This window comes from Aquila chrysaetos, chromosome 10 (assembly GCF_900496995.4).
Source record: "Aquila chrysaetos chrysaetos chromosome 10, bAquChr1.4, whole genome shotgun sequence".
Taxonomy (NCBI): Eukaryota; Metazoa; Chordata; class Aves; order Accipitriformes; family Accipitridae; genus Aquila; species Aquila chrysaetos.
The window spans coordinates 12,502,188-12,512,449 of record NC_044013.1 but is presented as its reverse complement, the minus strand read 5'-3'; the positions used below and the strand labels follow the sequence as shown (position 1 = coordinate 12,512,449).

General features: G+C 63.1%; 2 protein-coding genes across 2 annotated transcripts; one reads left to right on the top strand and one right to left on the bottom strand.

Annotated features, from left to right (window-relative positions):
* Positions 1 to 1,646: 1,646 nt before the first annotated feature.
* Positions 1,647 to 4,448, bottom strand: SLC51A (solute carrier family 51 subunit alpha). Its single transcript, XM_030029306.2, has 9 exons — positions 4,239 to 4,448; positions 3,937 to 4,031; positions 3,389 to 3,543; positions 3,201 to 3,274; positions 2,956 to 3,114; positions 2,713 to 2,824; positions 2,465 to 2,611; positions 2,158 to 2,263; positions 1,647 to 2,033 (listed from the first exon to the last, which is right to left on the bottom strand). Exons 1-9 carry the CDS (start codon positions 4,271 to 4,273, stop codon positions 1,897 to 1,899), a joined length of 1,020 nt encoding a protein of 339 aa, XP_029885166.1. The 5' UTR covers positions 4,274 to 4,448; the 3' UTR covers positions 1,647 to 1,896.
* A 987-nt stretch (positions 4,449 to 5,435) lies between these two features.
* On the top strand, positions 5,436 to 8,731 carry ZDHHC19 (zinc finger DHHC-type palmitoyltransferase 19). Its single transcript, XM_041126800.1, has 5 exons — positions 5,436 to 5,500; positions 5,762 to 5,883; positions 5,984 to 6,111; positions 6,682 to 6,851; positions 7,059 to 8,731. The coding sequence occupies exons 1-5, from the start codon at positions 5,436 to 5,438 to the stop codon at positions 8,101 to 8,103; spliced, it is 1,530 nt and encodes a 509-aa protein (XP_040982734.1). The 3' UTR covers positions 8,104 to 8,731.
* Positions 8,732 to 10,262: the final 1,531 nt, after the last annotated feature.

Sequence of the window (10,262 nt, the reverse complement as noted above, 5' to 3'; positions counted from 1 at the left end):
ATCATTGCTCCTGATGTCCATCCCTCTACCTCTGTTGTAGGTGTAGAGCAGATGCCAGGCAAGGCTGGTTAAGGCAGCATTAACTAGTTGCCCATGTTATGGAGGTGCTTCAAGGCTCTTTCCTTTACCTGGCCCCAGGCTGGCAGGTGTGGACGTTCCTGCTGTGCTCTCAGGAGCAGCCACTGCCATGGAGGACGTGCCCCAGGGACAGGCCAGACCCATCCAGAGGTCTCGGGAGAAAATGCCACTGCCCTGGCATTGCCGTGGCCATCAGACCCCAGCCAGCAGCGCCGAGAGGTCAGTGTCATGGCTGGGTGTTGAGCACCCTGTGACTGTCCCATCCCATGGCTGGGCTGGGCTCTGTCTTCCTGATCTCCTTCTATGACCAGGTGACCCGCCTAGTGGATGAAGGGAAGGCTGTGGATGTTGTCTACCTGGACTTCAGCAAGGCCTTTGACACTGTCTCTCATGGCATACTCCTTGAGAAGCTGGCAGCTCATGGCTTAGACAAGTGTGCTCTTTGCTGGGTAAAAAACTGGCTGGATGGACGAGCCCAGAGGGTTGTGGTGAATGGAGATAAATCCAGTTGGCGGCCAGTCACAAGTGGTGTTCCCCAGGGCTCAGTTTTGTGGCCAGTTCTCTTTAATATCTTTATCAATGATCTGGACGAGGGGACTGAGTGCCCCCTCAGTAAGTTTGCGAATGACACCAAGTTGGGAGGGAGGGTTGATCTGCTTGAGGGTAGGAAGGGTCTACAGAGGGATCTGGACAGGCTGGATCGATGGGCCAAGGCCAATTGTATGAGGTTCAACAAGGCCAAGTGACCGGTCCTGCACTTGGGTCACAGCAACCCCATGCAGCGCTACAGGCCTGGGGAAGAGTGGCTGGAAAGCTGCCCGGCAGAAAAAGACCTGGGGGTGCTGGTCGACAGCCGGCTGAGTATGAGCCAGCAGTGTGCCCAGGTGGCCAAGAAGGCCAACGGCATCCTGGCCTGTATCAGGGATAGTGTGGCCAGCAGGAGCAGGGAAGCGATCGTCCCCCAGTACTCGGCCCTGGTGAGGCCGCACCTCGAGTGCTGTGTTCAGTTTTGGGCCCCTCACTACAGGAAAGACATGGAGGTGCTGGAGCGTGTCCAGAGAAGGGCAACCAAGTTGGTGAAGGGCCTGGAGCACAAGTCTTATGAGGAGCGGCTGAGGGAATTGGGGTTGTTTAGTCTGGAGAAAAGGAGGCTGAGGGGAGACCTTATCGCTCTCTACAACTACCTGAAAGGGGGTTGTAGTGAGGTGGGTGCTGGTCTCTTCTGTCAGGTGGCTGGAGATAGGACGAGAGGAAATGGCCTCAAGTTGCGGCAGGGGAGGTTTAGATTGGATATTAGGAAAAATTTCTTTACTGAAAGGGTTGTCAGGCATTGGAACAGGCTGCCCAGGGAAGTGGTGGGGTCGCCATCCCTGGAGGTATTCAAAAAGCGCGTACACAAGGCACTTCAGGACATGGTTTAGTGGGCATGGTTGATGGTTGGACTCGATGATCTTAAAGGTCTTTTCCAACCTAAACGATTCTATGATTCCTCCCCCTGTATGGAGTTGAAGTCATCTCCCACCCAGCCTGCGCAGGAGACGATCTGAGCCCAGTCACCGGCGCAAGACTCGGGTACAAATTTATCTTTATTCGCTGCCACACAAAAGCCTCCCCAGGTTGGAGGTGGCTTCACGGATCCCTTTGGCTTGTGGCTTTCAGTGTTCAGACACTTTCACCCCATGCCGAGATGCCCTTTCCCCCTCTGCCTCCTCTGCTGCCAGCAGCTCCCCAGGGCCGGAGGAGGAGGAGATGGTTGTACAGGGCAGACCAGCCCCTCGCCTCGCTCTGCCCCTCGGCACCCCAGTTGCTCCCTCCTGCTCACGCCTTGACGTTGGTGCCTGCGGGTGCAAAGCTGACGGGCTGGTAGCCCGGCTTGTCATCCTGCTTGCGGTAGTACATCCGTGTCACCACTGCCAAGATGAAGGTTTGAGGGATCAACAGCTGTACGTTCATCTCTGGAAGAGGAGAAGGGTCATCTGAAGCTGCCTTCATCCACCATGCCTATTCCCCACATCCTGCTATGCAACGGAGAGGCTCGGCCGGGAACATGCGACGCCGCTCCCCCGTCTCCCAACTTACGCTGTGACCTGGCCTTGGAGGAGAAGGGCGGCGAGCAGGCGATGTTGCCATTGTTGGCCAGGATGCTGAAGATGGCGGGCTGCAGTGCCGTCAGGAGGAGGAGGACCTGCGACCACCAACACCCAAGGTGGTGGGGGCCGCGCTGCTGCCAGGCTCCTGCCTTTCACCTTCCTTGCTCTCCCGCAGCCAGATGTGGCTCTTGCTCGCCAGCGGCTCCTGCCCCACCATCTCCCCCCACTCCGCCTCATCCCGTTCGTGCCAGAGGAGCCCCTCACCTAGGGGGGAGCCGGGCAGGACGGGGTCTCACCTGGAAGCAGGAGAACTTGGCCTGGATGTTCTGCTCGGCAAGGTGCAGCCGGGCCTGCCGAAAGAGGATGCCCAGGGCCCACAGCCCAAAGAGGGTGGAGGCACCGACCACTGTGTTGATCCAGAGGGCCACGCTCTCCGCCGAGATCTGGAGGGGAAGACAGAAAATGCGCCTGGAATGACAAAGCTGCTGGGGGAGGCTCCCTGTCCAGGATGTCACCCTGCCCATCACCGTCCCCTGGCACTCACGTCAGCAGGGTTGTAGTTCCCGTCGGTAGCCAGGACCAGCCCCAGGAAGACGGCGACTGCCTTGCAGAAGGCATACTGGAAAGTCCCCAGCATCAGCAGTTGAAGCTTTCTCCTGGCACAGCAAGAGACCAGTAGTACCCTGAGGTCCCCGAGCCCCTGCCCAGGGACTTTTCTTCCAGCCCAGCAGAAGCAGGGGGTGAAGGCCCTCCCCAGGGGCAGGGGGTTACCCCAGCTCTCCCTCACCTGCTCATGGTGATTCGGGGCAGGCAGGGGCAGCAGCAGCAGCAGGGCCCCGTGCTGACCACCATGGGCACATCTTTCAGGGTGCTGAGCACCGCCTCCTTCCCCCCGAAGCCCTCCACCATGACCAGCATCAGGAGGTAGAAGCAGATGGCAAAGTACCTGGGGAGGAGGAGGAAGAGGAGGAGGAAGGCAGGTCAGGCCCCGTGGGCTCCCAGGTGCCCCTGCCTGGGGCAGGTGATACTCACATCGTGGTAGCCATCTCCACCACCATCATGGAGCGCGGGATCCACAGCCCGAAGCAGCTGACCACGGACACAACCTGGGAGATAGGCAAGCTCAGCACACTGCCGCTCCCCCCGCCAGGGGCTGGCCCCCCTTGGGTGGCCCTGGCCCCCTGTGGTGATGCCCCCCACCGCCCCACACCCCAGCTCACCGTAGGGGCCGAGCTGCTCCAGCAGAGGGTCTTCATCTTGATGGGGCAGCGGATTTTGCGGGTGAGGTAGAAAGCCTCTTCCACGAAGATCGCGACCGACAGCAGCGTCATGATGGTGGCGAGGCCCATGATGGCGAGTTGGGCCGTGTCCAGCTCTGCCGGGGAGGGGTGAGAGGCCGGCTCCATCCCGTCCTGTCCCCCCCTGGGGCCACCACAGCAGGGAGCTGCCCCCCCCGGACCCACCACTCCACAGCTTTGGGAAACCCCTTGCCGCGTCCTCAGCATGTCTGGCCACACCGGAGCTGGTGCTTCTGCCCTGCTGCTCCCGTGTCACCTGCCCTGGTGCTGGCCCTCCCTGGGCTCCCCCCATCCCTGCAGGCAGGGCTGTGGGGTGGGAGGCTGAGACCCTGGCAGCACCCGGCTGCCCCCGCTCCTCCTTGGGGCTGCTCCGTGCCTGCACCCACTGCAGCCACCCTACCTCCTTCACCCCTGTCCCGCTCCCACCAGTGGCTAGAGGAGGGTCCCCCCTGCCCAGTCCCCCCACCTACGCTGCAGCAGGTGCCGGGAGGTAGGCGGCAGGGAGAAGCAGGCTGCCGGCACGCTGAAGTTTCTGATCAGCATCTCCACCAACGGGCGGGGGAACCTGCGGAGAAGAAGGGGAGTGAGTCGTGCACGGGGTCGGCAGGGACACGGGGGCACCCAGCCCTGCAGGGTCCCCGGGGTCCCCTGGCTGGCTCGCCTCACCCCCAAGCACCTCCCTTCCGTTACAGAGGGAATAACCCAAAATCCTGCTCCAAAAAGTTGGATTTGCCCGGCTGCAAAGTGGCACCGGGGGGGCCCTGCCACCTACCTGGGGTCCTCTGCCAGCTCCATGGCGGGGTCCATCCTGCTCTGCTTCTCCCTGGCTCTGTCCCAGCGGCCGCGGGGCTGCTCGGCACCGCCTGCCTCGGCTTCCCTCGCCGGCCCACGGGGTCAGAGTCCCCAGGGCAGGGACTGCGGGGAGGCTGCCGCGCCTCGTTCCAGTTTAACCAGCAGCCACCGGCGCTCCCCTCCCTCTCCCGCTGCTGCGGGCGCCCATTGGCGTGCCCCCACGCTGTCCTGGCCCCGCCGCGGGCCTCGGCCGCCCGGTTATTGACCCGGGGTGCCGGGGAAAGTGGTTATCGCCCGTGCCGGCGCGCCTGCGCGTCCCCAAAGCTTGGGGAGCGGGGCATCTGTGCTGGCGTGACGCTGTCTACGGACCCCCTCGGGCAGCCCGGAGATGGGCTTGTGGTGCCAGGGGTCCCCGTGGTGCCACGCAGGGTCCGGGGCGCATCCTCGTGTCCCCTCAGCAGCAGCCGTGACCGGGTGGGAGGTGATGCCGTGGGGCCACGGGACGCCTGCCAGACCCTGCACGGCTCTGCGGGCTGCGTGAGGAGTTTGCGAAGGCTCAGCTCCCCGCAGCCCAGGGCTGAGCCCTGCTCAGAGCGGCTCCCACGACACTAGAGGGCAGGGCTGGTCCACGGCTCAGCGCCCCGGCTCAGCGCCCCGGCCTCTCGGGACAGAAGCAGAGCCCAGGCCTGGGGAGGGGGGCAGCGGGCTGGAGGGGGCACACTGGGCGGGGAGCTGGGACGTTAGACGTGGGGACCAGTGTATCCTTGTCCTAAATGAATCTCGGCATCCTCATGGGTCCCAGGGGTGCCAATGGCTCGTGGTGTCCTCCCAGCACACCAAGGAAAATGAGCACTGGTTTGTACTGGGTCCCCAGGGACCTTTGAGCTGCCACCCTTCGACCCTCTGGCAGTGGGTTCCTGCTGAAGCCAGAGCGGCACCGGCACCACAAATGGGTCCCCTGCACCCTGCCGTGGGAGCAGGATGCTGCAGTTGCCATGGGAATGGGATACCGGGTGGGGGAATTCTGCAGTTGCCGTGGGAATGGGATGGGGGGTAGGAGGGGGATGCTGTGGTTGCCATGGGAATGGAACAGGTTGGGGGGATTCTCTGTGCCTGCAGTGGGAGTGGGATGCCGTCCATCCTGTGAGGCCAGGGCCCTGCAGCTGCCTGCCCCACCATGGAGCTTCTCATCCCCCTTCATTTCAGCACCCTCATCTACCTGAGCTCGCTGGTCTCCTTCCTGTAAGTCACCCCATAGCGATGGGCCGAGCCCCATCCCGGGGACATGCGGCAGCAGAGCTGCTGTTTCACACCAGTGTCCTCGAGACATTAGAGCCAGGCATCAGCTCAAACAGCCTGGATCTGCATCCTCTTCCCCACCACCCCCAGTTCCAGCAGCCCTTGGGGCTGAGCACCCCAAGGCTCTCTGCCCACTCTCCACCTCTCCCACGGCAGCCCCAGGGCTTGACCCCAGCCCCGTCCTCCCCGTATCCCCGCTTGCAGGTGCGGCTGGCTGGCCCTGCACGTCGCGCTGCTGGTCCCCGGCTCTACCACCATCCTCTTCCTCCTGGGTCTCACCAGCTTGGTCCTGCTCTGCATAGTCAACCTGGGGCTCCTCCAGCTAGGTGGGGTGACAGGGGAGCAGGGGCTGCTCCGTGGTGGCGTGGCCCCAGGGGCTGGCCCCGGGGCTGGGGGGGACACAGTCTCCCCACGTGTCTCCTGCAGCAGTGGCCTGGGAGGACGGGCTGAAGCAGGGGCTCTGCAGCGCAGCGAGACGGCGCTGCCCGTGTGGGTGCCACTGTCACAGCTGGCCACGTGTCCTCTGCTGCCCGCACTGCAACCGCTCCGTGGAGGTAAGGGACGCGGGGCACCCCGGGGGCCTGGGAGCTCTGCACGTGTCGGAGGTGCTGTGCACACCCAGCCCTACCCACCCCACCCCTCAGCCCCATAAACCAAGCCCTGTACCCCTGTCCCTACACGCTGTATACCCCCGCCCCATCCTGCCCTATATACTGTGCCCCCACACCTAACCTGGCACACTGCACCCCGTAAACCCTACCTGTAGCTTGCATGCTCAGCCCTACATGCTGCACCCCATATACACCCATCCCTATACATTACACCTTGCACACCCAGCCCTTGCAGCTCCTACGCAGCATACCCTACACCTGGCCCATCACACACAGCTCTCCGTGTTGCACCCTATATCCCTGTCCATACATCCTACACGCTGCACACCCAGCCCTGTGCACTCAGACACCCCTTGCACACACAGACACGCTCACCCCCGCCTTGAACAAGCACACCCCCCCATGCGTGCAGCACTGTGCAGAGGGTGGCCACAGCCCTGGGTGCTCCCGGCCCCACAGGGTGCATGGGACCTGTGGGGGCCCCCCCTGCCCAGCACCCCTGTGCCGCACCAGTTTCACCAGCATTGCCTTCGGCTGAAGAAACACATCAGCTCCTACGACATCTGCTGCATCTGCCTCTTTGTGACGGTCAGCGTGAGCTATGTCATGGCGGTCCTGCTGTCCTGCCTCATCTACCTGGCACTCGTCCCCCTGTGGTCCATCACCACAGTGATGATCTGCACGTATCCTCGGCCCTGGGAGGCAGAGCCCTGCGCCGGCATGCACACACACGTGCCGCACCGCCCGGGCTGTCGCGTTCAGGAGCCTATTCACCTGCCCGCACGTAGCCCCGGGGCCAGCACCACCCATGGGTGTCCATTGCACGGGGGTGCACAGTGTCCCATGACCCAGCACACCTGTGTCTGTTTGTCCCTGACTCACTGCTCCAGCACCACGATGACCCTCCTCACCACTGTCTATCTGAGCCTGATTGAGCCCTGGATCCCCTGCGTCCCCCGAGCACAGCACACCCCGAGGTGCCAGGTACGGCTGCAGGGCATGGAGCATCCCGCCAGGCCGGGAGGGGGATATAGGACATTGCTGCAGACCCAAGCCCAGAGCAGGGGGGCAGCCCCACATATCGATGCTCTGCGTGAGTTGGTCCCACCACGCACGTACATGCATGCGTGGGGGGCTCCATCGCTGCACACACTCCCCTCTCGGTGCTGGATGCACCGACGACATCTGGCAGCACTGATCCACCTCCACCGCACCGAGCCCCCAGCCCCATCGCTGTGTCCAAGCCCACCCTGTCCCACCCCGCGTGGGGCCAGGACACATCCATCACACTATCCTGCTGTGGACGGCGTGCTGTGGGGCTGGGTGTCATCACCCCAGAGCTGTACCCCGAGGACACAGAGGGCTCTCGCCCTTGCAGCCCATGTTCCTAAGCCCTCCCCGTGCCGGCAGGACAGGACGTGCCTGCAACTTGCTTGCTCCGACCTGCCCCAGGAGCTGGCAGAGATGGGTGTGGAGAGGGGAAATGCAGCAGGATGGGGTAGCCCAGGGTCCCCCACAACTTCTCCCCTTATTCCAGCCCCTGTCCATGCTTGGGATGGGCGGTCCTGGAGCCACCAGGGTCCATGGCCACCCTTCTCCCGCAGTCACCCTTCTCCACACAGGCTGCTACCACGGCCAAAAGCTGGCAGGATGGGCAGGAGCCAACGGCAGGTGAGCATTCCCTGGCATGGGCAGGATGGGGGGGCCATGCAAGGCACCGGGCAAGCCCCACCAGCTCAACCTCAGCCCCGGACCCCTGGGATGCTCCAGGGAAGAGCAGCAGCAGGCATGGGGAGTCCCTTTCCTGCCAAAAACCCCTTCAGCAGAGAAGGAAAATGGAGCACTGAGACAGGAGCCATGCACCCACCGGCCCAGGGCAGGGGTGGTTTGAAGACTCGTGGCCCCCTCGGCATCAGGGTGGCTGTTTTGCCCTGAGGAGCTGGCGGAGAGGCCAGTGGCAGGGCTGGCAAATCTCCCCATTTGCTCAGTTAGCTTTTTTATTTTAAACAAAACTGTTTGACTATCGAAATCCTGCCCCCCTCAAAAAAAACAAGCGGACCCTCTTGGCATGCCTGCATCGCCCACGCTGCTGCTTTGTCAGCGTTCCCCAATACTTGGAAAAGTGCTCGAAATGCAAATATTTGCAAGGGTTTTTAGACAGTTTTCCACTCATCTCTAATTCCCCACAGTTATGGCTGGAGGGGCCAACCCCAGCAGGCACGACGGGCTCCCAGCTAACCATCACCAGCTTTCCCCATGGCCAGGACACAGTGGGGAAGGAAAATCCTTGTTCAAAGCCCCAGTAGGTGCTGGTAGGAGGCCAAAACGCGTTCTTCCCCATGTTCTCCTCTCCCACCCAGGGCCTGGGGCCGTGGTGGACGGCAGGGATGCCAAGGAGTAAGAACCTCACACCGAGCTCAGGCTGTGGTCCAGCTGGACAAGTGGACAATAAAGATCTTTACCCTGAGCTTTTGGTGAGCCATGGTCTCTGCTGTCCCAGGACACAGAGGGACAGACCCTGCTCAGCGGGATGGAGCAGCCAGCACGCTCCCTCCCCCAAGGGACATCCCTTGCTCTGCCCGGTCCCTGTGCCAGACAGGACCAGCACCCTGAGAGTAATAGGACCCTGTGGCACAGGGGGATGCCTGGCACACACCTCGGGGGGAAACCACACTCCATGGGCATCTCATCATAGGCATACCCACGCTCTGCATGAGCACAGGTGACCCTCGTACCCCCCACCCCAGGGTTTTAGGGGAGAGGCAGCATCCCCACCCCACCGGTGTCCCAGTAGCACCCCACCGAGCTGCTGGAAGCAGGAGGGTGGGCGCAACTTAAGAGAAACAAATAAAACATGGAGGTCAACCAGACTCGTGAAAGGGACAGGAAAGCCTTTCCCAGGGCGCTGGCCCGTCTGGCCCCCCCCCAGCCCCCGCAAGCTTCGCCCCAGTGAGGAAACCACCGCTGAGAGTTTGGTGGAAGTGGATGGGGGGGCCAGATCCTGCTGGCGGTCACACGAGACTGCTGCCACCATCCGCCTTCACAAGCCCTATCACAACCGACAACCACCCAGCGTGACAGCCTCGGCTGGACCCCTGCAATTCCAGCAGCGTCACGCTCGCCGCTGGGCTGGGGAGGGAGGTCCCGGCCCCCCTCGAGCATCCCCCGCAACGGTCCGCGTGGGGCCGTGGCAATGCCCCCAGCCCTGGCCCCAGCGCGGCAGGGATGGGGCTGGCTCCCCTTGGCCCCAGGTCTGGAGCCGCCCTGCTGATAGGGATGGCAGGGAGCCCTGCCCGCAGCTGGCCCACAGATAAGGCCCGTGTGCTCCCCACCGATTGCGCCGGGAGGCAGCCGGTGGGGCAGGAGTCACCATCCCTGGGAGATAGGGCCGGGAGGGAGCAGCGAGCGAGGAGGGCACGGGGGCTACTGCAGAGGTGTGAGACACCGGGCGCCTGCAGGTCCCTTTCTCTGGGCAGGGGAAGGCTCCCTGGCTCCCCCGAGAGGTGGGGTGGCACAAGGTGTGGACCCCCTGGCAGAGCAATAGCCCCCCACTCAAATCCTCCCCTTCCCAGCAGGGAGCAGTCCCGCTGCCACTGGAAAACACCTCCCAGCGCCCTGCAGACCCACGGGGCTGCATCACGGGCTCGCTGCAAGGCAGGGTCAAGGACTCCACCGTGCCTCAGTTTCACCACCTGTAGAATGGGGTGAGAGCCCTGCGACACAAGGGCAGAGAGGGCTCAGTCTCTCATCTCTCCAATGCCCGGGCACGGACCCATGCCAGGTGTTATTTATACACCCAGCTGGCATTTCAGGTGGGGACACGCTGCCTTCGGATCCAGCCAGCTGCCTTCAGCCTCTGCCTCAAGGTCACTGGGAGAAACACCGGACTCGGAAGGGCTCGGCGGGGTAGGAGTCCTGCTGGCCTCAGCCTCGCCGTCTGGGCAGGGAAAATTCTGCTTCTCCCAGCATGAGGGGGTATGGATCATTCCTGCCAGAGACACCAGCCCTGAGCCCCCTTCCCTGCCACAGGTGATGGGAAACACCAGTGGGGTGGCCACCGGGCAGCGATGGCACGGCGGGACCAGAGGTGTGCA

What these genes read in the sequence shown, in the direction of transcription:
- SLC51A (XM_030029306.2), bottom strand. Translation starts at nt 4,273, where the DNA reads ATGGACCCCGCCATGGAGCTGGCAGAGGACCCCAG. An exon ending in GAGCTGGCAGAGGACCCCAG is followed by an intron (nt 4,032 to 4,238) that starts GTAGGTGGCAGG and finishes TCTTCTCCGCAG; the next exon opens with GTTCCCCCGCCCGTTGGTGG. An exon ending in CCCCGAATCACCATGAGCAG is followed by an intron (nt 2,825 to 2,955) that starts GTGAGGGAGAGC and finishes TTGCTGTGCCAG; the next exon opens with GAGAAAGCTTCAACTGCTGA.
- ZDHHC19 (XM_041126800.1), top strand. Translation starts at nt 5,436, where the DNA reads ATGGAGCTTCTCATCCCCCTTCATTTCAGCACCCTCATCTACCTGAGC. An exon ending in AGCTCGCTGGTCTCCTTCCT is followed by an intron (nt 5,501 to 5,761) that starts GTAAGTCACCCC and finishes CCCCGCTTGCAG; the next exon opens with GTGCGGCTGGCTGGCCCTGC. An exon ending in CCTGGGGCTCCTCCAGCTAG is followed by an intron (nt 5,884 to 5,983) that starts GTGGGGTGACAG and finishes TGTCTCCTGCAG; the next exon opens with CAGTGGCCTGGGAGGACGGG.